Source organism: Mesoplodon mirus (assembly GCF_964341445.2).
Source record: "Mesoplodon mirus genome assembly, chromosome: 14".
Classification (NCBI taxonomy): Eukaryota; Metazoa; Chordata; class Mammalia; order Artiodactyla; family Ziphiidae; genus Mesoplodon; species Mesoplodon mirus.
Genome location: NC_138990.1, coordinates 14,094,698 through 14,121,902, shown reverse-complemented (window position 1 = coordinate 14,121,902; position 27,205 = coordinate 14,094,698). Strand labels below are relative to the sequence as shown.

Here is a 27,205-nt window from a genome sequence, read left to right as displayed (position 1 = left end):
ACGGGCGGCGCGATGGAACCGGCGCCGGACCTGGGGCTCGGGGACTCGTCCTTGCACCGCTATCTGGACTGCGAATTCTGGAGCCTCAAGAACGAGCTGCTCTGGCTTCTGGGCGGCTGCCCGCTCTTCCGGCACAGGTACCGGCCTCGTCGCCACCCCGCCCCGTGCGTCCCGCCGCCTGCCGCGTCCCCTCGGTCCCCGCGCGTTCCTGCGAGGGCGAGGGCGAGCTGGGGGTGTGGGTGCTGTGACCGAGAAGCAGGTCCCTCCCGACTTGGCAGATGATGGACTGCCCTCCCCAGTCCTGTGGGCGCAGCCGAGCCGGCGACTTCATCTGCCCCTGGAGGTGTCCTCCGCCCGCCGAGCTCCCCCCTACACCGGGAGTCGGGGTGCACGGGTGGGCCCCCGCAGCGGCGGGCGGGGTGCTCGGCCGAGAGTGGTGGCTGGAAGGATCGGCCTTGCTTCTAAACCTGTTTCTTGACTCCCCGCCTCCGCGTGTCCCACCCCTGCACGGAAGAAGGGTCAGAAAACCCAGGATGAGGCGGGAGTGGAGCGCGCCCAGGGCCACCGTGCAACCCTGTCCGGACCAGGAGCACGGAAACGGGGGCAGAACAGCGTCATCTCGGGTCGTGCCTGCCGGGAAGTGAGGGGATTTTCCCGGCACAGGGGTGGACTGGCTCTGCCTAGGGTGTGTCTGGTCGTCGGCGTGGGGCAGGCTCCCAGGGGCCCCGCGGAGCCCAGGTGTGCAGAGAGGCAGCCTAACAGCAGCTGAGGTGCTGGGTTGTAAGGTGGGCTCAGGCCCACGAGGTCATTTGATGCCAGGACAGCCCTGAGAAGTGGGCAGAGGGCTTGGTGCAGCCTAAGTTTGCAGAGGGAGAAAATAACCCAGGGACCGGCCAGTCAGGACCAGAACTCAACCCTTGTGTCTGAATGGGGACTGTTTCTCCTGTGCTCTGTTGGGCGGCTGACCCCATCTCAGGCCGTCTGATAAGCCCACTTTTAGAATCAGGCTTTGGAGTTTTAGTTTAAGAAAGCTCCAGTTAAGAACACCAGTATGTTCCGAAGGAAGATTAACTACTTAGCCCACGTTTAGTTTGTGTCTCAAGGTTGAGCTGGGCTGAGAGGGAAGGAGATGCTTGGAGTAAAAGCAGCCTGTCCTTGGCCAGAAAGCTGCGGTTTCTGCCCTGGTGGTACCCAGTGGGGAGAGGGGAGCTTAGGGAAGGTGAAAGCTGACAGGTGTGAGATGGTGGGTGTGCCTTTGAGTGTCTCCCCACCTTCTTTTTCCTTCTCTCTCACACCCAGTTCTTTTTTTTTTTTTAATTAATTAATTTATTTATTTTTGGCTGTGTTGGGTCTTGTCTCTGTGTGAGGGCTCTCTCCAGTTGCGGAGAGCAGGGGCCACTCCCCATCAAGGTGCGCGGGCCTCTCACTATCACGGCCCCTCCCATTGTGGAGAACAGGCTCCAGACACACGGGCTCAGTAGCTGTGGCCCACGGACCCAGTTGCTCCGCGGCATGTGGGAACCTCCCAGACCAGGGCTCGAACCTGTGTCTCCTGCACTGGCAGGCAGATTCTCAACCACTGTGCCACCAGGAAGCCCTCACACCTAGTTCTTTATGTCATGATTCTCAAAGCATGGTCCAGGGACTCTGGGCGGTACCCAAGACTGTCCCAGGAGCTTCACAAGTTAGAAATTATTTTAGTCATAATATGAAGCAGTTATTGGCCTTTTCATTCTCATTTTCTCACAAATGTACAGTGGTAGTTCTCAGAGACTACATGATGTATAATTTTCCAACATGTCTGCAGAAGCAGATATGAGGATCCAGCAGTTTTAAGGCAGATATGAAAGAGATTTGTAAAAATGCAGAACAATGCCACTTTTCTAATTAAATTTTAATACTTTTATTTTTGAATGATTTAATAAATATTTGAACAATTTTTCTGTTATAATTTCTAAGATGATAAATACCAATAGATATTTGGGGCCCCCAATAATTTTTTTAAAGACAATTTTAAAGAGCAGTTTTAGGTTTACAACAAAATTGAGAGGGAGGAACAGAGATATCCCATAAACCCCCTGTCCCCACACAGACATAGCCCCTCCTCCATTATTAACATCACTCACCAGAATGGTACTTGTTTTTTGTTTTTGTGTGTGTGTATTTTTTTAATCAAAAATGAATCTATTGATTTATCATAATCACTGAGTCCACAGTTTACATTACAGTTCGCTCTTGGTGTTGTACTTTCTGTGGGTTTGGACAAAAGTATAATGACATGTACCCATCATTTGGTATCATACAGAGTATTTTCACCAAAAAGAAAAAAAAAAAAGGAGAAAAAGAAAAAGGTACAAATTACCCTAACAAACACTTTTCCATGCTGTCCAGTTCTTGCTTATTGACTTCATAATTTCAGAGTTGAAATAAGAGCCTAAATTTCATATTGTTTTTCCCCAGTGATTACAGATTGTGCTATCTGCTTGAATGTTCACATTGTGTCGGATTTGATCTTACCGGGGGTTAGAAGACAGTGATCCTGATTTCTCAATGTTTTTTTTTTTTTAACATTCTGCTGCAGTAAAACGCTCCATGGGAGGCAAGAAATAAAGCTTCTCTAGCCACAGATTCACTGAGGCAAGGTGAGGCCTCCTGTGGCCGGTCTCCCCTCCCCAGGGCTTTGAAGTTCAAGTAGGTATGGGAGGGGGTGGGGTTCATTAGTGTGAGTGCTGTGTGTATAGTGGGAAGTTTGTACAGGGTCCGGCACTCCCAGGACATAAGAGCCCAGGAAACAGTTTGCTTCCAAAAAAACAAAAACCTGGTTGTGCAGTTTTCTGTGTACATCATAGCTGCCCTCAGTGCAGGGATTCATCCACTAGTCCGCCTCCCCAGGTGTGGTGTGGGCACAGCCAAGTTCCCCATCTCTCCCCAAGACCAGCTTGCCAGGCCAAGTCCTCCCTGTCCCTACTCAGGTGGAGGGTCCCCCAGGCTCCAGGAATGCCCCGGCTGCTGAGGGTCACACCTGCCCTGTGGTGCATAGGACAGCATGCCCTTGACTGGGACCCCAGAGGATTCTGGGCCACTTGAGGCTCCTCCCTGGGGTTTGCAGGGAATATTTAAAAGCAACATCTGAAATGAGATAAGCTTTTAAAATGTTTTTGAGTTTGTTTCTTGGCAAACCGGAGCTCTCTCCTGAGGGCCTGGCGGGCGAGTGGGTGTGCACAATGCGAGGCTTACAGGCCCCACTAGACATTTCTGGGCCCCCAAGCCCCCCTCACCACCCTTCCTCAGGGCTCCCCTCCCTGGCCTGGCTGTGCTGGGCCTGCCTGCTTACCCCTCCCCCTTTTTTCTCTTCACTGCCTTTTCTTTCCTTCCCTGGAGCAATGCACATTTCTCTTCCTTAACTTTTGCAAAGGTTTAGTTTTTCCCCTCAGTCTTCTATATACATGCAAGTATTTCATGAAAAACTTCTCATTGCAAAGAGTTAAATAATATGGAAAATGTGAAAGTTTCTTAAACTGTCCCCTCGCCCAACCACTTTTTCTTTTCTTTTCTTTTTTTTTTTTTTTTGCGGTCCGTGGGCCTCTCACTGTTGTGGCCTCTCCCGTTGCGGAGCACAGGCTCCGGACACGCAGGCCCAGCAGCCATGGCTCACGGGCCCAGCTGCTCTGTGGCGTGTGGGATCTTCCCGGACCGGGTCACCAACCCGTGTCCCCTGCATCGGCAGGCAGACTCTCAACCACTGCGCCACCAGGGAAGCCCCCTTTTTCTTTTTTGATTGTGGTGAAATATACAGAAAATAAAATTTACCATTTTAACCATTTTTAAGTGTGCAGTGGCATTAGGTACATTCACAGTGCTGTGCGACCATCACCCCCGTCCATCTCCAGAACTTCGGCCTCCTCACAGTTTGAAACTCCTACTCATTAAACACTAACTCCCCTTTCCTCCCTCCCCACAGCCCCCGGCAACCACCATTCTACTTTCTGTCTCTATGAATTTGACTACTGTAGTTACTTCACATAAGTGGAATCATACAATATTTGTCCTTTGGAGTCTGGCTTATGCACTTAGCAGAGTGTCCTGAAGGTTCGTCCATAGTGTGACACGTGACAGAACCTCCTTCCTTTTTAAGGCTGGATAACACTCCACTGCATGGATAGACCACATTTTGTTTACCCATTCATTTGTTGATGGACTTTTGGTCCTCTGACCACTTTGAATACTTTAGTGTGTTGTAGGGTTTTTTTCTACTTTTTCTATTTTCCTATGAGTTCACATATACATGTGAACATTTTCTTATATAAACAGGGTCATACTGTGTGTTTTGTCCTACAGTTTGCTCTTGTACAATTTAATTTTTATGGTCATGATACAGTGTATGAACCTATGAGGTTTGGAGTGAAAAGCATCCACCCCTGTTCCACCCCCCCTTCATCCCTCATCCCCTTTCCTCACTGGCAAACACTTGCAAGTCTTTCATTGGATTCTTATGTTATTTACCTCTATTTCCTTAAAAGCACACGTAAGCAGCTACTTCTTGATTATATAATGACTTACTCGTATAGAAAATGAAGATTCCCATTAATGCCCACTTTCTTTCCTTATTCCCCCAAATCCGTGCATCCCCATTTTTACTTAAATCAGTATCCAATGTTCACAACGCTGTGACTACATAAGTATTATTCTCAGCCATGCCCCTTAGTGTACCATATTTCATTTCCTTTCTTTCACAACTTTTGGTGTTCGTTTGGGCTAACCATTGCCCCTTTTATTCATTTGCTTAGTTTTGTATAAACTCATCACTCACTGGCCTCCACACTTTTGGATAGAACAGTTGCACTCCTCTCAATTTGGTCAAACCTGTCAGGTAACTGGCAGTTCTGTCCCTCCTGGCCCCCCACGGACACATCCATCCAGGAGGCCTCCTTCTGGGGCTTTAGTCTGGACTGGCTTTACCATTGTCTTCACCATTATCTTGGGAATTTCCTTTGCATCTCCTCTATAGTCAAGTCACTGTTTCCCCAGGCCTTCTCTTTTTTAGTTACCCTTTGTGGAGGATTAGAGATGGCCACAAGTTCTTTAACACTGCTCCCGTTGAGAGGTGTGGTTTGTGAACCCTCCCCTTGAATCTGGGTGGCTTATGACTGCTTTGACCCACAGGATATGGCTGAAGTGACAATGTGCCAGTGTCCAGGCTCAGGCCTAAAGTGACCGGTACCTTCCACTTCCTGTCTCTTGAGGCCCCAAGCTTCCGTGTGAAAAGTTCTACCAGCCTATGGCTGCCATGCTGTGAGGAAGCCTGAGCTGGTCCATGTAGAGATGCCCCATAGAGAGATGCTGACCATTCCCGACTGCTCCAGCCTCCAGCCATGTAAGTCATTTAAGCTGGGGCCCCAGACACTGAGAAGCAGAGACACGCCATCTCTACTTGATCCTGTGTGTCCAAATTCCTGTTAGAAAGAGTAGTGAGATATAATGATATAATGATAATGAATTGTTGTTTTAAGCCACTAAGTTTTGGGGTACATTGTTACCATAGCCATAGATAACCAGGACAGTCTCTCATCTAATAGATGAGAGTTAACTTTTTGAGATTTTTGAGATCTTCATATCTGAAAATATTTACTATCAAAATCGGCTGAATATTTGTACAGGTGTAGAATTCTAGGCTGGAAGTAAAATTTCCCCCAGAATTTTAAAGACATTATGCCATTGCTTTCAAGTATCCAACACTGTTATTAATGAATCTGATTGCTTCTGCACCCTGGCATTTTAATATATAAATATATGACTTGTTTTTCTTCCTCCCTCCTGGAAGTTTCTAGGGCTTTCTTTTTAGCACTGGTTTTATGGAATTTCACCACGTTGTGGCTTGACGTGGGCCTCTTTTTCTTCCATTATGGGGGGCATGCGATGGGCTCTTTTAATTTGGAAGCTCATGTTCTTCAACTATTTGCACTGCTCTCTTATATGGACTCCTTTTGTTCACATGTTGGACCTCCTGGGCTTGTCTTCTAGTTTCCTAATCCTTTTCATCTCTTTACCTTTTCATTCTAATTCCTGGGAGATTTTCTCAACTTTATCTTCCAACTGTTCTTGAGTCATTTTAAATATCTACTATTGTATTTTTAATTTTCAAAAGTTCTTTAAGTTCTTTATTCCTTTTTTATAGCATCTGTTCTTGTTTTCTGGTTGCAAAGTCTCTTATTTCTTCGGAATAGTTGATGATAACTTTTGAGATGTTTCTTTCTGTTCTCTGCTTTGTCTCTATTTCCTTTGAGTTCCTTTTTCTTTTGCCATTTGTACTTTTGACCTCTGGCTTTCATGTCTGAGGCTTTTGTTAAATGTCTAGTCAATCTTGGGTGTTTGTTCAAAGTAGTAGTGAAGTGAGTAATATGAGCAAAATGCTGATTGTAATCAGGCAGGGTCCTTGGCCACAGGCTCTCTTTTTTTTTTTTTGCGGTACATGGGCCTCTCACTGTTGTGGCCTCTCCCACTGTGGAGCACAGGCTCCGGATGCGCAGGCCCAGCGGCCATGATTCACAGGCCCAGCTGCTCCACGGTATGTGGGATCTTCCCGGACCGGGGCACGAACCCATGTCCCCTGCATCGGCAGGCGGGCTCTCAACCACTGCGCCACCAAGGAAGCCCCAACCACAGGCTTTCTTGGTCAGAGAGAACCTTCCTTTCAGTGGCAGACCAGTATTAGTGTTTTGTTTTGGTCAGGGTTAATTTCTCCAGAGATGAATCTTTTAGTCCCTGAGGGATGGGTGCATGGAGAATGAATGACAGGTCATAAGCCCAGGTGCCTGAAAGGATGGTGAGCAGGGATCCTCCGTGTATGACTTTATGCTCATTAGAAAATGATGCTCCTCTTATGTGTGAAATCTAAAAAAGCTGTGAACTCATAAAAACAGAGTGGAATCGTGGTTACCAGGGGCTGGGTGGTAGGAAGAATAAGAGAGATGTTGTTTAAAGGTACAAACTTGCAACCAGTAGATAAAAAAGGCCTGGAGAGCTAAGGCATAGTATAGTGAGTATAGAAAATAATATTATATTATAAACATCAAACTTGGTAAAGACAAGGCTTTTTTTTTCTTATTGAAGTATCGTCGATTTACAATATTGTGTTAGTTGCTGATGTACAGCAAAGTGATTCATATATATATATATATATACATGTACACACACACATATATATATGAATATATATATATATTCTTTTCCATTATGGTTTATTGCAAGACATTGAATAAGTTCTCTGTGCTATACAGTAAGTCCTTGTTGTATATCTATTTGATATATAGTATTTTATATCTGCTAATCCCAAACTCCTGATTTATCCCTCCCCCACCCCTTGTAACCTTTGGTAACCATAAGTTTGTTTCGTATGAAGTTTGTTTTGTATGTCTGTGAGTCTGTTTCTGTTTCATAAATAAGTTCATTTGTATTATTTTTTTAGATTCCACATGTAAGTGATATATAATATTTGTCTTTCTCTGTCTGCTTTACTTCACTTGGTATGATCATCTCTAGGTCCACCCATGTTCCTGCAAATGGCATTACTTCATTCTTTTTTATGGCTGAGTAGTAGTCCGTTGTATACATGTACCACATCTTCTTTATCCATTCCTCTGGCAGTGGACACATAGGTTGCTTCCATGTCTCAGCTATTGTGAATAGTGCTGCTATGAACATTGGTGTGCTGATTCCTTTTTTTTTTTAACAAAGTTAGCATAAATTGAGCCAACAATATACTCTTTAGACATACCTGGATATGTGAGAAACTCTATACAATGAAAGTAAAGGAATGCTAAACCAAGATTCTAGAGGATTGGAGGGGGAGGGCAGAGAGATGGGAGGGGGACACATGGGTGTGGTTAGAAGTTACTGTCATTGTGCTAGTTCTCCAACTGGGTGAGGGTGTTTATCATAGATTTAAAATGATGACGTAGCCCGTGTTGCCTCCCAGTTATGGTTGTAAAAGTCAGAATTGTTTCCTGGTTGGACCAACAGTTGGAAGAAAAGAAAATAGTAAACTAACCAAGGGTCCCTCCACAGGATACTGGCAGAGAGAGAGACAGGAAGAGACTGAGAGAGACTGAGAGAAAGAGAGATCTAGAGAAAGGAACTAAAACCCCTGCCGGTAAAAGGCCAGGAGACTCAGTGGTCCCACTTCCCCTTCACAGGGCTGTCTGTGCAGTTGGTTGCACACTTTTTATATTTGATCTCTCATCTGACTCTCAAAGGGGATAATGATGACGTGTGAAAAGGGAATAGTTCTGGTGAAAAACGTAGAGAGGAGAGGACAGAGACAGTGAAGAGGTGGGATCTGCAGGATTTGATCATTATAAATTCTGTTTACTAATTTAATGTGAGAAATTCCCTTAGAGAAGATCGTGATGTATCAATAAATACCTGGGTGATTATAAATGCTAGCTTTATTGTAACATTGGTTTGTAAGTCCACTTTTTGTTTTCTACCTGCTTTAAGAGGCCAATACAAAAAGACAACATGCGTTGGGAAGGATGTAGACAAACCGGAACCCTTGTACGCTGTGGTGGGAACACAAAATGGTGTAGCCACTGTGGAGAACAGTGTGGAAGTTCCTCAAAAATTAAATATAGAACTACCATGTACAGCACAGGGAATATAGCCAGTATTTTATAATAACTTTAAATGGAGTGTAATCTATACAATTTTTGGATCACTATGTTGGATACCTGAAGCTAATACAATATTGTAAGTCAACTATACGTCAGTTTTAAAAAGTGATTGGGAAATAAATAAATAATAAAAAATTAGGGCAAGGGGAAAAAACCATAAGGAAGATACAAACCTAGTATAGCAGTATTACTTAAGGCAAAATGTTTGGGTAATTACAGGTCAATGAAAACAACAATAATAATACCTAACATTTATTGGCTGGCCAAAATGTTTGTTCGGGTTTTTCTGTAACATCTTATGGAAAAGCCCAGGCGAACTTGTTGGCCAACCCAATAGTAATTTTCTTTTCTTCCTCGTTTGCCACAGTGTTAATGAAGTAAACGTTTGTCTTCACATCACGCCTCTTCCCAGAACTTCCTAGGTTTTCATTTGGGCATGTGACCCTCTCCCGTAGGTTGTATAATTCAGAGAAAGTAGACCAGTCACCTCATCGACCCCCCACCTTGACAAAGGGATTGACCTGTAACCCTGAGGAAGCCAGTGCTACTCCGGTTGGTACAGGAATAGTCCCGTGATCCAATTTTGGCCAATAAAATAGGAAAGGAGGTTTCTGAGGGCTCCTGGGAAAGATGCTTCCTTGCTTATCTGAGAGATCTTCCGGATGGGCACGCCCTCTCATCTTGGATGCAGTGGAGTCTGAATGTGAGGCTGGCTAGGCGTGCAGCCATTTTGTCACCAAGAGGGAAGCCAGCCCTAGGAGGAAGTGACTCACAGAGGCAGGGCATGATTGAGCCAGGGAGTCAAACGTGCCCTGAACCCTGCCCCTTGTCCTGTCTCTGCAGTTCTGAGAAGTAGCAAGTTCCCTTTACTGTTCAGGCCACTGTGAGTTGGGTTTCAACCAAACTTTTGGTTTTCAACCAGAAGCACCCCAATTAGTTTGCTTTTATTTCACTTTTGTTTCACTTGCAGAGACAGAAACACAGCTCACCTTGGCTTCAGGCACAGAGGCTGGCGTTCAGGTTGCTGGGGTGACACAGCCAGGAGTCCTCAGCTCTGCTCTCCTCACGTCCAGACAGACCCTGGCCACCTTGTGGCCTTTGGAGCTTTGGGTGCATGTCTCACAGCTCAGCAGCCAGGCTGGAAGAGAGAGACTCTTCTTGGCTTCCAGCCTGGCCCACGTCACCCTCATTGGCTCAGCTGGCCATTGCCCATTGCCTTTCCTTGAAGTGGCCCCTGGGGCGGGTCACCAACCAGAACCACGTGGGTGGGGGAGGGAGTGGGAGGCTGCCAAAGACAAAAGGAGGTGCTGTGGCCCAGAAAAGGGGAAATGCGTGCCAGACTCACAGAGCACTGGGCACCCATCCTTGGCTTCTTCCTGAGTCTCTGGGTCACGGCAGTGAGTGAAGGATGTCTCAGAAGAGCACCTGGGAAGCCAGGTCAGGCATTTCTGCCTTGAATGGGGGCACTTAAACACTGCCTGGTAAATTCCCTCCCCCTTCCTCTGGCCGTGACTTTGATCTGAAGCTGGGCAATAGCTTGGCTTTTCTGGGCAGAGACTTGCTGATTGATTCCAAAAGGAAATGTTATGCATGCAAGGGACCAATGTCTGTGTAGAGAGACGAGGGGTCATGGGTGCTCATTCCTCTCAGCCTCGGGAGGGACTGCAATTTCAGAGGAAATCAGGCCTGTTTTCTAACCGGAGCCATTCTGACTGTGTCATGAGATCTCAGAACCGGCGCTGTTTTCGGGGTGCCGTCCCGCAGCCCTCTGCCCTCTTCTTTCCCTGCCAGGGAGCTGAGATTCTCCTGTGACCTCCTGTTAGCGTGGGTATGTTTTTACTTTTATTTACTTCGTTGCACCGAGCTTCAATAGCATCTCTTTTCTTTCTAAGTTCCCTTCTGTCCATCCTCTACCTTACAATCACATCCAGGCTACAACATTTATACTCTGTTCTCCCTCCGTGAATAAAGCTTTGCAGGTGGGTTGATTCCAGGAGCTGAGATTGGTTCTTACGTGGTTATGACCGTGACAAAAAGTGACTGCAGGGCCCCTGATTACTTGCCCGTCTCTTCACAGGGACGGCTCTATGGACCATGTGCAAACCTCTGTTTCTTTTGACACTATTTATGGACTTATTGTGGGAACTCAGACATCACGGGAGACCCCTCAGACCCCCAGGGTCTCTCCCCATGCCCTCTTGGCAGCTGTGGGAGAGTGTTGACCTCCTCTTTGCCCTTCAGGGACCCCAGGTTTGAAGTCCAGGTCATCACGGGCCCCTGAGGGAATCTCCATGGGCATCTTCCCATTTACCTGTAAATGGACAGGTAGGTGGACAGGTAGCTCTCAAGGTCTAGGAGGGAACCCTGGCTCCTGTGCATGTTAGACTCACTGAGGGTGCCTCCTACACACCCAGTGAAAGGATTTGTTGTTGAAGATGATGGATTTGCCCTCTAGATCTTCTCCTGAAGAACTTGTGTACCATAATGTTCCACCAAAGACATCCTTTGGGTTACCAAAGGTGTCACTACAATTAGAAACAAGGAACCCCATAAGCCAGCAGACTCCGCCATCCCATGGTCAGAGCACGGTCTTAGGAGCCAGTCAAGGCCTGGTTGTACCTGTAGACTACAGGGCTGGGCATCCTCCAAGACCCTGAGCTGTCAGCCGCAAACCCATGACTGCTTTCTTCACTAACCTCTCAGGTGCCACTCCCATCTCAGCACCTCCCACATACACCCTAAAAAGTAACCCCCCTTGTTTGAAGCTTCAAGTCTCATTTCTAAACCAGTCACTGTCCCGGAGGTTGAGATCCCCGTGGTGACCTGGACCAATCAGGAGCTGCCCCCTCGGGCAGAGCTGATGCAGCATCCCCAGGATCCTGGGCAGGGGAGGAAGAGCCCCAGCAGTAGCTGCCGCACGTACCTTTACCTAGTGAGCGACGTGCCTGAGTTGGGTGACAGTCCGTGCTTTTGTCTCGGGGGATTGTATCTGCTCCTACCCCCCGCTCACTCGGCCCCATTTCCCCTTCGCTTCCTTCCTGCTCACCCTTCCACCCCTTTCCTCCTGCCCTCCCCGCCCCACTGCCTGCCTCCCTCCCTCCCTCCTGGGACTTCCTCTCTCTGCCCACAGACACCCCACTCCTCAGCGGATCCTGCAGAGCACCTCGGTTCTCACTGCTCCGCCTTCTCTCGGGTCCTCCTGACGGAACCAGGCAAAGGTAATTGCTAAACCAAAGGCTCTCCATTCCAGAAAACAGCCAGGCCGTGCCTGGGAGGCGGCACCCATCCAGCCACGCGAGGTCTAACGCTGACATGTGCACTTTGTACGGGACCCCTCTTCCTCCTGCTCTGTCTTCCACGCTGGGCTCCAAGCCCTTTGAAGGCGGGAGCCAGCCCGGCTTGTTTTGAATTCCTGGTGTTTAGCTGGTGTAGACGCTTAATGAACGCTCAAGGAAGGAAGGGGAAAAGAAGGATGGGGAGGGAAACTCCCTTCCCCATGGTCACTGGGTCACTCAGTGGAGGCCCAGGATGCAGGGCTGGGGCCTGGAACTGCCTCCTTCAGGGATTCCTGTGAGGTTTTTGTCTCTGGGGAGGGATCTTTCCTTCGCCTTCTTCCCTTTGCTCTCCGTCTTCAGAGCCTTTCTTCCTGAGAACTTTGTAGACTGTGACCATCAGCCAAGGTACCTCTCGCCAGTTGAGGGAACGTCACAGCTAGAATTAAACCTCAGCACTTAGAAACGACCCCCTTTGCATCTTCTCAGGCGCCCGCTGGCTCAGGGCCGGCAGCCTTTGACAGTTACCGCAAGATGATTCAACAGTTTCTCTTTCATTCACCGTCTACTCATCCAGGTTGCGCGTGGTGTTCTCAGGGTGGTGTCAAGGTTTGGGGCATCGGTGGTCGGGTTGTGATCGCAGTGTTTGCTAGAAGGCAGATGGGCCCTGTGCTCACTGCCTCTGGGGAGCCATAAATGCTTGTAGCAGGGTGCACCTCACTTTTTAAGGGAGATGGAGCATTTTTGATTCTTGCTGATTTCAAAGAGAAGAGGGAGTTACCTTGGGCTGAGCTGGAGGTGTCTCCAGAAGGAAGTTACCAAAGAGACCAGGACCAAGGTGCGGGTTATTGAAGCAGAGCCCTGCTGGGACACCAGGGTTGGTTTTCAAGTTCTTGTTGGTATTTTATTCCAGAACATCTGTGCTGCCAGGAGTCACATGGTGGTCAAAAGCTTAGGTGCCAAGGATGTTCCTTGTCATGAGGACATTCGCATTTGGTATCTGAAGATGTGCTTTCCCCTAGACCAAAACTCATTTTGACTTAGAGTTAGAGAAAAACACACACCACTGCTTTTTTTTTTTAAGTCTATATTGAATTTGTTACAGTATTGCTTCTGTCTTGTGTTTTAGTTTTTTGGCCACAAGGCATGTGGGATCTTAGCTCCCCGACCAGGGATCGAATCCACACTCCTAGCATTGGAAGGCGAAGTCTTAACCACTGGATCGCCAGGGAAGTCCCACACACAACTGCTTTTTTTTTAAATTGATTAATTAATTTTTTAGCGTCTTTATTGGAGTATAATTGCTTTACAATGGTTTATTAGTTTCTGCTTTATAACAAAGTGAATCAGCTATACATATACATATCCCCATATCTCCTCCCTCTTGGGTCTCCCTCCCACCCTCCCTATCCCACCCCTCTAGGTGGCCACAAAGCCCTGAGCTGATCTCCCCGTGCTATGCGGCTGCTTCCCACTAGCTATCTATTTTACATTTGGTAGTGTATATATGTCCTTGCCACGCTCTCACTTTGTCCCAGCTTACCCTTCCCACTCCCCATGTCCTCAAGTTCATTCTCTACATCTGCATCTTTATTCCTGTCCAGTGGTGTGTGTGTGTGTGTGTGTGTGTGTGTTTTAATACACAACGGCCTTTTTGATTTTGTTGTTGCCTTGCTTGTTGTCTCTTTTAAATTTTATTTATTTAATTTATTTTTAACATCTTTACTGGAGTATAATTGCTTTACAATGGTGTGTTAGTTTCTGCTTTGTTGTCTCTTTTTAAAATGGATTTTTTATTTTGGAATAATTTTCAATTTATAGAAAAGTTGCAGAGATAACAGAGTTTTCTCATCTCCCTCTCACCAAGTTTCCCCTGTTGTTAACATCTTACAGAACCACGGTACATTTGTCAAAACGAAGGCAGCGGCATCGGTACGTTGCTATGAATTCAACTCTAGACTTTACCTAGGTTTCCTCAGTTTTCCCCATGATAGCCTCTTTCTCTTCCAGGACCCCATCCAGGACACCACATGTTTCATTGTCACAGCTCCTTGGCCTCCTCTGGGCTGTGACAATTCCTTAGTCTTTCCCTGTTTTTCATGACCTTGACACTTTTGAAAAGTATCGGTCAGGTATTTTGTTGAATGTCCCTCAATTCAGGTCTGTCTGATGTTTTTCTCATGTTTAGGCTGAGGTTCTGGGTTCTGGGGAAGCGTATGAGGGGAGATGCCCTTCTCGTCACATCACATCACATCACATCACATCACATCACATCATATCACATCACATCACATCACATTATATCATATCATATCATATCATATCATACCATCCCATCTATCCTATCCTATCCTATCACATCACACCATATCATATCATATCATATATCATACCATATATCCTATCCTGTCCTGTCACATCACATCACATCATATCATTCCATGGCGTACATCCTGTCAACATGGCTCAGATTTTTTTCTTTTTCTGTAAAGTACAATGAAATACAAAACTATTAAGTGTATACTCTCAGATGCATTCACCTATGTAACCCAAACCCCTATCAAGATAGAGAACGTTACTGTCACCCCAGAAAGGTCCCTCATGCCCTTCCCAGGCCCTGCCCTTCCCCTCCCAGAGGTAACCACTGTTCTGTTTTTGTTCCTACTGTGTTTTAGTTTTGTCTGTTTTAGAATTGAATACAAATGGAATTACACAGTATGTTCACACAGCGTATTTTTGGTGGTATATTAATTCAGTTTAATCCCACACAGCAATGAAAATGCATGAAACACAGCTACAATAGACACTAAGATGAATCCTATTAGCCCCGTTGAGTGAGAGAAACCAGACTCAAAAGAATACATAGTGTCTAATCCCATTTCTTTAATCTTTAAAAGCAGTCAAAAATAATTTATGGAGTTACTAGTCGGGACAGCAGCTAGTATGGGCAGGAGGGAGGGAGTGATTGAGAGGGAGACCAAGGGGAGAGTCTGGTGATGTAATGTGATTTCCCTGCACTTGGGTAGAGATTATACAGGTGTGTGTAATCTTCGTGATAATTCATTAGGCTATACTTTTATGATTCTTGCTTTGTTCTTGGTGTGTTATATATTATTAAAGTGTTTTAAAATAAGATACTAGTTCACGCCCATCAGTTGTTTGTGTGTATGACAATGCCATGTGTACTCCTTATCTATTGATGTGTAGCAGATTACCTCAAAACTTAACAACTGGTTTCTGTGGGTCATGAATTTCACAGCATTTTAGCTGGGCAGCTCTGGGTCTTTCAAGAGGTTGTATATAAGATGTTGGTTGGGGCTTAAGTCATATAAAGGCTTGACTGGGGCTGGCAGATCCACCCCCAAGGTGGTGTACTCACATGGCTGTTGGCAGGAAGCCTCAGTGTTTCTCCCATGTGGACCTCTCCACGAAGCTGCTTGAGTGTCCTCACATCATGGCAGCTGGCTTCCTCCAGAGCAAGTGATCCCAGAGAGCCCAGTATAATGTTTTCTAAATTAATACATGCCATTTATGTGTATCAATAGTACATTCCTTTTTATTGCTAAGTAGTATTCCATTTTATGACTAGACCATAGTTTATTTATCTGCTCTGTTAGTGATGGATGCCTTGGCTGTTTCCAGTTTGGAGCTATCATTGATAAAGCTGGTATGAACATTCTTCTACAAGAATTTTTATGAACAGTTTGCTTTTCTTGGGTAAATACTAGGAGTGTCATTGTTAGGTCATAGAGTAGGTATATGTTTAGTGTTATGAGAAATTCACAGAACCTTTCCCCAAGGTGACTGTATTGTTTTACATTATCACAACAAAACATGAGAGTTTTAGTTGCTCCACATCCTTGTTAATATTTAGGTTTCTCACTAAAAACTTTTTTTTAGCCATTCAGGTGGGTGTGTAATGGTATCTCATTGTGATTTTAATTTGTATTTCCATGGTGACTTAATGACGTTGAGCGTTTTCTCTCATGCTTATCGGTCATTTTTATGTTGGTCATTCTTTTGTGAAGTGTCTGTTCAAATCTTTTGGAGGACACCTGTGTGTGTGTGTGTGTGTGTGTGTAGTTCACATGTATAGTTTTGTGTAACCAACCACCACCACAATCAGAATACAGAACTATTCCATCACCACAGAGAAACCTCCTGTGTTTCCCCTTTAGAGTTAGATTCTCCCCATAACCCTAACTCCTGGCAGCCACTGATCTGTACCTCATTACTGTAATTTAGTCATGTTGAGAATGTTATAAAATTAGAATCCTATTGTATGTAACTTTTTGAGATTGGCTTTTTTCCACTCAACACAATGCCTTGGAGATCCATCCCAGTTGTCATGTGTATCAGTGGTTCATTCCTGTTTATTGCTGAGTAGTACCCTATTGTATGGATGTACCACAGTTTAATCTATGCCCCACTCAAGGGACATTTAGGTTGTTTCTAGTTTTTGGTGATTGCAAATAAAGTTGCTACAAACATTCATGTATAAGTGTTTGTGTAACCAAAGGGTTTCATTTCTTTTGGGTAAATGCCCAGGAGTGGAATTGCTGAGTTATAAACATCAGTGTGTATTTAGCTTCCTAAGGCATTGTCAACCTCTTCCAGAGTGCCTGTACCATTGTTTAAATATTTCCCACCAGCAGTGAAGGAGGGGTCCAGTTGCTCCGCACCTTCTTAACACTTGGTAATGTCAGTACTTTTTATTTTCGCCTCTCTAGTAGGTGTTTATGATTCGATTTTGAAACTTAGTATCTTGTGGTTTGGTCCTAATTCCATGTGTGAAACTTCCCAGTAAGGCTTCGTCTTACTCATGCTGGATGCCCACACCCTTCACCTCTCCGAGGGAAGGTGAGATTCGTATCTTTTGCTTTAGTTCTTGCTGGTGGCATATCCTAGTTCAGAGGTTTTCAACCTTGTTCTTAGTAAAGGAACCATTTTTTCTCAAGCTAAATCCTACACAGACCGCCAATAAGTCAGATGATGGTGGAGCTGCTGAGGGTAGAGCAGGGCCCTCTCTGTACCCCATACAGACACACCCCGGTAGATGTGTCTCTTAATCTCAACACTAACGCCATCCACCCAGGACCTGCCAAGTCTCTTAATTCTATAGGGCCTCTCTCTGCCATTTGAGGCACAGAGATAATAATATTTGCCAAATCTTTATATCTTACAGACCCAAGAAACCAGAAAAGAGAAATTATATCTGTTATTATAAAATACCCAAAACCATCATTGTTTATGATTTATACCGTATCATTATACACATAGTATTTAAGGTGTCCCATTAAGATTGCTAAACGTGGAGGTTGATATTTAAAGACAGAAAATGCACAAACAAATATGCACGTTGCATAGGAGTTGGGAGAGCTTGAGATGTTCCTGAAACCCTGACTTTTCCATCGCAGAGATGGTTACCTTTTTGCTTGAAAAGGGTTAGGAATTTAAATATTCATATTATGATAAGCAGATGTTCAAGCTTTCAGGGAGACAGTTTCTAAGACTTCTTCATCCAGCTTTAATTTCTTTGTTAAATAGGAATGAATTGCTTCGGGGTGGCAGTTGGGATGAAGAACAAGCGCCATCTAGTGGTTATGTTTAAGTGTACAATTTAACATGTTTTAAAACATCTGTTTTTGGAATCGGTATTATTTTAACACGGTTCAAAAGTCGGAAAGCAAATAAAGGTACAGTGCTGTTCCCTCTCTGCCCAATTCCCCCCACCTCCACCCCACTCACACGAAAGCTAAACACTGTTATTAGTTTCTGGTTTTAAAAAAACAACATCTACCAAGCAAATATGTAGTCTTCTCCACCCCATTTTTTTTTAAACATATAGAGCAGCAGTAAAAGGAATATATTCACTTGTTTGCACCTTGATTTTTTTCATTTAAAACGTATCTTGGCAATTTCTCCATATTGCCATAGAAAGAAAATTTTCTTTTTGTGTAATATCCCATTGTATGGCTGTACCATATCTTACTCAATCACTTTTCTACTGATGGTCTTTTAGATGTTTGCAATGTTGCGCTGTTACAACATTATAGTGAGTAGCTTATGCCCATGGAGCATTATGCTTATCCCTAATAGTGCATTTTGGGAGTCGGGGTGGGGAATGTGAAAGACCTATAATTAAAATGTCTAACTTGTCCCTGTTGAGAAATTTCTTTAATGTAAGGAGGTTGGGTATTAATAGTTGAGAGCTGTTTAGTAGTAACCCAATTTTCTTGAGGTATGTTTATTTTACTGGTTATAATAATTTCTCAGTTCCTCTGGCCAGTGTATATATTACCTGTGCATTAATAGTCCTCACCTGATCTTGTCCTGTGTCCTATCTTTCTATGTAGTCTGACATAAACTGTTACTAAAATTTGACTCCAGTGAGATGCTTGGTATCCGTATGAGTAAGAAGCTTAGTTTAATGTGAAAATAATGTGAAATTAATGTGAATTAGGGATTTTATTTTATTTTTTTTAATTTAAATTAAAATTTTGGGGGCCGTGCCACGCAGCATGTGGGATCTTAGTTCCCCGACCAGGGATGAACCGGTGCTCTCTGCAGTGGAAGCTCAGTCTTAACCACTGGACCTCCAGGGAATTCGCTCTGAATTTCGGATTTTAAAACAGACGAATAACAACCATTTTATCAAAAAGTTACTGGAATGGAAGTGTAAAGAGAGAGCTATCAATAGTTACTTACGTTTTAGAATCTTGTCTGTAAAACACACCAAATGTCATTTCCATAGACTTTGCTGTCTGGTCTTTTTAGTTTGCTGTTTCTCTTGATCCACATTTTTCTTTTTTGATTACAAAATTTGTAATTGATGAATACTACAGTTTATATTAAAAAAGAGGATCCATACCTCATATTATTCTATAGCTTATATCTCCTCACATGTGTGAGGATGTCCAAAGGATAAGTTTCTAGAAGTGGAATTGCTGGGTCACAAGGTAGGTTCATTTGTAATTTTGATAGATACTTTTTAATTGTTGCACATGCAGACGGTACCAGTTTGTACCCTCCGTCCCTCAGACTAGTGTGTGAGAGCATCAGCTCCTCACAGCGTTGCCAGTGTAGTGTGTTATCAGACTGTCTGGATTTTGTTCAAGTAATAGGTAAAAATCAGTATTTCAGTGTAGTTTTAATTTGTGCTTCTCTTACTGCATATGAGAGCAGAGACTTAAAACTATATTTGTATCACTTGTATTTCTTATTCTGTGGCCCATGTGTTCAAATCATTTGCCCCCTTTTGGTCTGTTTTTTTTTTTTTTTCAACTGAGGTATAGTTGATTTACAATTTTATGTTAGTTTCAGGTATACAGCATAGTGATTCAGTATTTTTATAGATCATACTTCATTAAAAATTATTACAGAATAATGTCTGTAATTTCCTGTGCTGTACAATATATGCTTGTTGCATATCTCTTTTATGCATAGTAGTTTGTATCTCTTAATCCCATGCCCTTATCTTGATCCTCCCCCACCCTCTCTCCACTGGTAACAACTAGTTTGTTTTCTATGTTTGTGAGTCTCCTTCTGTTTTGCTAGATACCTTAGTTTGTTTTATTTTTTAGATTCCACAAATAAGTGATAGCATACAGTTATTTGTCTTTCTCTGTCTGATTTATTTCCCTAAGCATAATATTCTCACCTGATCCATCCACGTTGCTGCAAATGACAGAATTTCACCCTTTTTTATGGCTAATATTTCACTGTATATATATACATACATATATATATGATATATATATATATATATATATATATATATATACATACCACATTTTCTTTATCCATTCATCTGTTGATGGACACTTGGGTTGCTTCCGTATCTTGGCTATTGTAAATAGTGCTGCTGTGAACATTAGGATGTATGTATCTTTTCAATTAGTGTTTTTGTTTTTTCCAGATATATACTCAGGAGTGAAATTCCTGGATCATATAGTAGTTCTATTTTTAGCTTTTTGAGGAACCTCCGTAATGTTTTCCATAGTGGCTGTACCAATTTACATTCCCACCAACAGTGTACAAGGGTTCCCTTTTCTCCACATCCTTACCAACATTTGTTGTTTGTGGTCTTTTTGGTAATAGCCATTCTGACATGTGTGAGGTGATATCTCATTGTTGTTTTGATTTGCATTTCTCTAATCAGCAATGTTGAGCATCTTTTCATGTGCCTGTTGGCCATCTGTATTTCTTCTTTGGAAAAATGTCTATTAAGGTCTTTCTTCTGCCCACTTTTAAATTGGGTTGTTTGTTTTTTTGATATTGAGTTGTATGAGTTGTTTATATATTTTGGATATTAGCCCCTTGTTGGTCATATATCTGCAAATATTTTCTTCCATTCACTACATTGTCTTTTCATTTTGTTGATGGTTTCCTTTGTTGTGCTTGCTGGTATGTTTTTAATGAATTATAGGAGCTCTGTAATTAGGGAGCTTCATCCCTTTGAATGACATCAGTAACAAGTATTTTGTCCCTGTTTGTCATTTGTCTTTTGACTATTCTTAAGGTGTTTTTGTCATGCAGAAGTTTTTATTATTATATAGTCACATTTATCAAATTTTTCTTTATGGCTTTTAAATATTATATCATATAGAAAGTTTTTTTTGCATTGAGATCATGAAAGAGTTCCTTATGTTTTATCTTAATACCTTGTGGTTTTGTTTTCCTCCATGTTAATCCTGATCAATTTGGAATTTATTCTAGTATATGGTGTGAGATAGGGATTCAACTTAATTTTTTCTTCCAGTTGGCTAACCAATTAGAACATCTCAATGTTTTGTTTTTCCCAAGATTTGATATTCCAGCTTTCTCTGAAATATATTAACTTTCCATATGTATTTAATTCCATTTCTCGACATTCTGTTTTATTCCATTGGTCTATCTGCCTATTTTTACACCGGTTGAATTACTGAGGCCTTATCACACAGATCATAGCTCCTCATTTTTAGAGTTTTTCTGGTTGTTTTTGCTTGTTTCCTTTCATATGTGAACTTCAAAATCCCTTATTGGTGTTTTTATTTAGATCATATTGACTGCATAAATCAACTTAGGGAGAATTGATTTGTTTGTGGCATTTCTTCTTATTAAAACAAATGGTCCATGTTTCTATTTGTTCAAGTTTTTGCTTGTGTACTTTAGGAGTGTTTTAAAGTTTTCTTCAGGTAAGTTATGTACATATAAAAAGTTTATTCTTAAGTATATTTTTCTTTTGTTTTATTACTTTTGCAACTGGGATCTTTTCTTTCATGTACTTTCTAACTGATTGTTTATGTATCTATATGAAAGCCATTAACTTCTATTAATTGTGTATCCTGCCAGCTCTTATTGTTTGTAGTAATTTTAGTTGTCTTGTGGGCTTCCAGGTATATAGGACTATTGTATCAGTTACCTATAATGCAAAACTTAGCAGTTCAAAACATTAATTGATCAATATTATAGAGTTTTTGGGTGGCTGGGGGGGTTCTTCTAGTCTTGTCTGGGCTCATTCGTGAATCTGTAGTCAGCTGTAGGTTGAATAGGCAGCTCTTCTGATCTTGACTGGCTTCTTCCACATGTTTAGTGGTTGCCTGGAGGTAGGCTGGTCTATGATGGCTTTGGCTGATACAACTGAGCTCTTTGTACTTGTCTCTTACTTTATACACCCCACCCCACCCCATAGGCTAGTCCAGACATGTTCTCAGGGGAGGTTTCAGAGGAGTAAGAGAGCAAGGAAATGCACAAATACTTTTTCGAGCCTTTGCGTCTCTCAAAGATACCAATATCTTATTGGCCAAAGCAAGTCACATGGCCAAGCTCAGACTCAAGGGTTGGGGAAGCAGACTCTGCCTCTTTATGAGAACTGCAGTGTCAAAGGACAGGGATCAAGGAGAGGTCAAGCAGAGGGGCCATCAATACAATCAATCTAACACAGGCATCATTGGTATGTAGTGAGAGTTTTACCCATTTCTTTCCAATTCAGATTTCTCTAAATTTTGTTCTCTTGTCTAATTGCATTGGCTGACTCCCCCAGTACAATGTTTAACAAAAACCTGTATGGTGGTTGTTTTCAAAGAGCCAGCTTTCGGATTTACTAGTTGTACTTTTCTGTTTTCTAACTGATTACTTTTCTGCTTTTCTTTTAATAATTTATTTTTTTCTCCTTTCCTTTAGTTTAATTTGTTATTTTCTTCTCCTGATTTCTGTAGTCAGCTGCTATAGCAGTTGCTGTTGATACCCCACCCTGATCCCTTTACCAGGCCGCTACACTCATCTCCTAGCTGCTATCAACATTGACTGTTATCAACTCACAGCAAAGCTCCTTGGAATTGTCCTTGCCCAATGGGAGCGACCTTCCCAGGAAATGCCTGAGGTTATGCTTTCTCCCTGGGAATGCCCACAGCTACTGACTGACAGAGTGGGACAGCTCTGTGGTGCCACTTAACCTCCAGAGCTCCCCACTCTGAGGCTAGATTTTAGCTGAGCCCACGTCTCTGCAAGCCCCCTGGCAGCCCATGTGATCTGAAAGCCTCCTGTCCCAACTGATGCTGGGAATCCTGCTGCACATCCACACTGCCAGTTCTGATGGTCTGCTTCCCTGCCCACACTCCCAAAGGCAGTCTATTGTTTGCCCAGCAACTTCAGACCCTTTTGCATCCTTCAGCTAAGGAGAACAGGCTTCTCTTGGAGTACTTTTTGTCTGTGTCTGCTGGAGATTCTGGGTTGGAAGATTCTATAGCATCTTGTCCAGCATACATACATGGGAGGCAATAAAGAAACCCAGAGAATTTGCTGGCATGGCATTCCTCAAATTCTGAGTTTCCCCAGGTGGTCTGCCTTCTTCTTTGTACTTTTCAGAGTCATCCTATGCTTGTTTACTGTGCAATGTCTAGGGTTTTTTAGTTGTAAGAGGGAGGATCTGGGAGGAATGGGGCTATTGCACCTTGGCAGGACTGGAAGTCCTCCATTATATAGTATTTCCACCAATACACATAAACAACCCAAAGAACATAGATAATAGTAAAATATAATAACATAGTTAGGAAGGGATGAGCTTGAGTATTACTTTTATTTTTAAAATAGAATTTATTTCAGTGCAACTTTCTATATATTAATTTTTGATAATGGCTGTGTTTAAAAACTAGTTCACAAAAATTCTTTAACATTTAACAATTGTGTCTCATGAGCTAATTTAAACTGGCTCTAACACACCACTGGTTTTATTTATTTAATTTAATTTATTTTTTTTAAAGATTTAATTTTATTTATTTTTGGCCGTGTTGGGTCTTTGTTGCTGTGCACGGGTTTTCTCTAGTTGTGGTGAGCGGGGGCTACTCTTCGTTGCAGTGTACGGGCTTCTCACTGTGGTGGCTTCTCTTGTTGCGGAGCATGGGCTCTAGGTGTGTGGGCTTCAGTAGTTGTGTCACGCAGGCTCAGTAGTTGTGGCTCACAGGCTCTAGAGTGTAGGCTCAGTAATTGTGGCACATGGGCTTAGTTGCTCTGCGGCATGTGAGATCTTCCTGGACCAGGGCTTGAACCTGTGTTCCCTGTGTTGCCAGGCGGATTCTTATCCAATGTGCCACCAGGGAAGTCCCACACCACTGGTTTTATATAATATGTAGATAATATTTGGTCACAATTTTTATTTGCTACAGGATGATATTTTTCCCCCTGATGAGCATTTTTAGTTTTTTAATAGATTTGCTGCTCTTTGTAGGGTCGTTGTTTCAATTCTATGCTAATTTCTGTTTATTACTTATAACTGAATGATGTGAGTGAAACTGAACGATTTCTAGCCTGGATTTTCTAAGGGGTTTCAGGGTTGGGGAGCTGGGAAAAAACTTGGATAGTGATCCAGGGTGGGTCCTTTTCATAACATGGAAACTTTTTCCTTCCCCGCCGCCACTGAGATAGACCACTTCTCTCAAACGTGACCTGTGCATGTGATTCTTCATGTCACCCCGACCCTTAACCTATAGCTCAGAGACCAGCGGGCCTCCTGCTACCTGCTAGCTCACTGCCCTTCCTATCCTGCTTTCCAGATAAGAGCTATAGGTTTTATGTCTCAGTGTACACATCTTCCATTTAGGAAGTGAATTTTTACTAGCATTTCCTGAGATCGGTCACCATTTGGCCCTTGTGCTGTGAGATCTCTCTCTGTGGTTCTTCTTTTCAGTTCCTCCTGCCCAAAGCCTGCTTGACTGAGATGCTTTGGGCAGACCTTACTTGTATGTTCAAATGTGGAGATTTTTCCAGTCTCCCATTTTATTGAAATTGGCATTTTAACTTTCTGTTCTCCTTAGGGAAAATACTGACTTCATGCAGTAATGTTTCTACTGAAATCCTCACCGGTAGTTCTGACTCAGAAAAAGAAAAAAGTAAGAGTGGGCCTGTCCTGTCTCAAGATTTTTTTGTTAGGGAGTTTCTGTGACCATTTGGCTTTTTTTTTTTTTTTTTTTTTTTTTTTTTGGTGGGGGTGGTTATCTTTTACATTCCAGAATGCACAGTGGGTCCTCTTGGATTTTTCAGTTACCTGCAGACTGGATGGAAGAGAGAAAGTCAAGATGGTTCTTGTTTGGTCTGGGGCAATTGGCCAGCAGGTATTTAGGGAAAATGTTTAAATGTGAGATGCTCTGCTGGTCCTCAGGGGCTACACAGGAGTTTAAGATGTGGACTCTGAATGCATGCAGTTTGTATTCTGGGTGGAAATAAACTTGACCTGAGGACAGTATGTGTAGTAAGCATGTCTTTGGGGGCGTCCGTGGGGACTGCCTCCACAACCTGGTCATGAAACTTGAAGACACAAATACGTTTAAGTTCAACCACCATTGAAGGGGGCCTCACGTGGGCCAGGCCTTGTAGGGGTGCTGGGACTGTAAAAATGGGTCTGACACAGTGTCTGCCCTTGAGAAGGAGGAGAAGGGGTAACTAAGAGCGTGAATGGCAGTTACTACTATTGAACACTTACCATATACATGCAAGCCCTAGTCTAAGCATTTGAAACGACACTCCTCTGAGTTATGCGTGACTCTCATTCCCATCTTACAGATGGGAGAATGGAGCCACGGCAGGCCACTTGATGTTGGTCACGCAGTTAGTGACAGTCAGCATCCGAACCTGAGTGAGGTTTCCCCTAAACTCTGGCTGTGCTTTGTGTTTAAACACTTTAGGCGACAGCATGGATCCTCCCCTCCTATGTCAGTTGAGGTTCGTTGAGAAACAGACACCGAGATGGGACTAGATGCGCAAGCGACCTACTGGGGAAACATCTAGAAGGGTCATAGGGAGGGAGCTGCAGCAGGTGGGGGAACCTTTGGGATGTGTGTGAGCAGGGCTGACACCATGAAATGAGGGAGAAGAAAGGGCCTGGCACCATCACGAGACAGTCTGAGTGGGCTGCTGGGGGTCCCTGGGCAAAAGTCTCGTGGTGGGCAGGAATGGCCTGAGTCTAGAACCTTGCCATGCTCATCACCAGCCAGGAGCAGCCTGAGGGCAGAGCAGCCTGGGGCCAACACCAAGGTGAATCCCAAGGAATGGCAGCTGCAGGTTGCTGGGAAATGCTGCTCCCACTGTGGGTTCTCTTGAAGGAAATTCTAGGTGACACTCCTGGGGCCACCGCACAGGTCTCTCCCATCTCCCCCATCTTCCCATCCCGGACACTTGGGTAGAGGAGGAAATGTTAGAGTCTTGTTTTAAGGTCATTGTCAGGGAACCCTACTTTCTTTCCTTCCATTTTGATGCCCCCCCCCCCACAGTCTGTGTCACACACATGGTGGCCTCCTTTGACGCACAGCATCAAACAAGAGCTATAGAGAGACCCAGCAAAGATGTCTGTTCTGTCAGATCCCTGGGTCCAGAGGCTCCACTCATGGTCACCATCAATCCAACGTCTTAACATCCATTTTGTATCCATTTGTCACAGGTATGATTTGAATCTGGATGAAATAAGAGCTTTGACATTTCAGAGAGTGACGTTTACCATGGGTCTACCTCTGATAAAACGTACAATTCAGGATCAGGTAAGTTTCATTGTTATTTTGGTGTCGTGTGTGTGAGTGAACAAGAGAGAGACAGAGAAAGAAAAAGATTTCGTTTCATTTTGTTTGCTTTTGTGACTTGTGGAAGGAAGCACATTAATTTTGCCCTGGGGGAAACAGACAATGTGGTCGGGATGGGGGAGTGGCTCCTTCACCCTCCCTTTCTGTCCCCTCCCTGTGTTATCCTAACTGATTCACTTTTCCCGAGCCCACAGGCCAGGGAGTAGGGGAGTGAGCAGAGGTAATGAAATATTTGTTCACAAAACAAATATAATTTGGGATGTAAAACTCAAATATCTGAGAAACGTAGTGAACTAATTTTATGGGCTTTTAAAGCATTTTAGACTTGTCCAAAATGGATGAGTCTTGTTTGCCTAAAAATTGCCACTCTCAATGCAGTTAAATTATTTTAGTCAATTTAGCCTCATTAAAAGAAAGAAGGAAAGAAAGAATATGGGATGAGAGGATTCCTTTGTGATGCTAGCATCAGAAGCTCTATATTTTAGGCAAATTTAAGTCAATTCATGCAGCTTCGTAGCTTCCTTAACCTAACACTTTACACAGGAAAAAAATACCCCCTGGTGAGACCCCTGGGGGAGGGCCCTGAACTGGGGATGAGCTTCAGGAGATGCTGAGGAGCTGCATGTATTCTGCCGTGAGCCTGGCTCCCTTCCTGCCCAGCATGGTCTGCGGAGGGAGAGGCTGAGGAGTGAGGGGGTGGAGGTGTTTCCCATTCAGGAGACCATGGGGGCTCGTTTCTCTGTGGAGTGTGGATCAGAGCTGGTGGGGGCCTGAGTCCGTGTTTGAGACCAGATCACCACCCACCCACCCCCTTCGGTTGGCTGTCTGTCCTGAGGTGGCAGAGACAGAACTCAGTATCTTCTCCTGAGGAAGAAATTACAGGCAGAGCTTTGGCACCTCACCTCCTGGTGAGGTCCAGCAGCCCCTCCAAGGTGACAAGGGCATGGCATCACCTCGGAGAGCGTGTGCAAGGAAATACCCCCAGAACAGGGTGAAGCATGCTGGCAAAGTCAGGAAAATCATTTCATACCAAGTAGAACATGCTGGCAAAGTAGATGTTCAAGCTAGTAAATTGCCTCTCAATGAAACATACATTTAGAGGTGAATGCAGCCATCCAAACAACCAACCAACCAACCAAACAGCCAACCAACCAACCAACTAAACAGCCAACCAACCAACCAACCAACCAACCAGCCAATCAACCAACCAACCAAA

The 27,205-nt window shown here is 43.9% G+C and overlaps 1 protein-coding gene across 1 annotated transcript in view; it reads left to right on the top strand.

Moving 5' to 3' along the window:
• The window catches only part of ACOXL (acyl-CoA oxidase like), a gene marked incomplete at its 3' end in the record, with an annotated part of 356,274 nt that continues 329,069 nt past the window's right edge, over positions 1-27,205 (top strand). The window contains 2 exon segments of the mRNA XM_082643007.1: positions 1-137; positions 25,854-25,950. Of these exon segments, the coding sequence (XP_082499133.1) occupies positions 13-137; positions 25,854-25,950 (222 nt within the window). The 5' untranslated portion in view covers positions 1-12.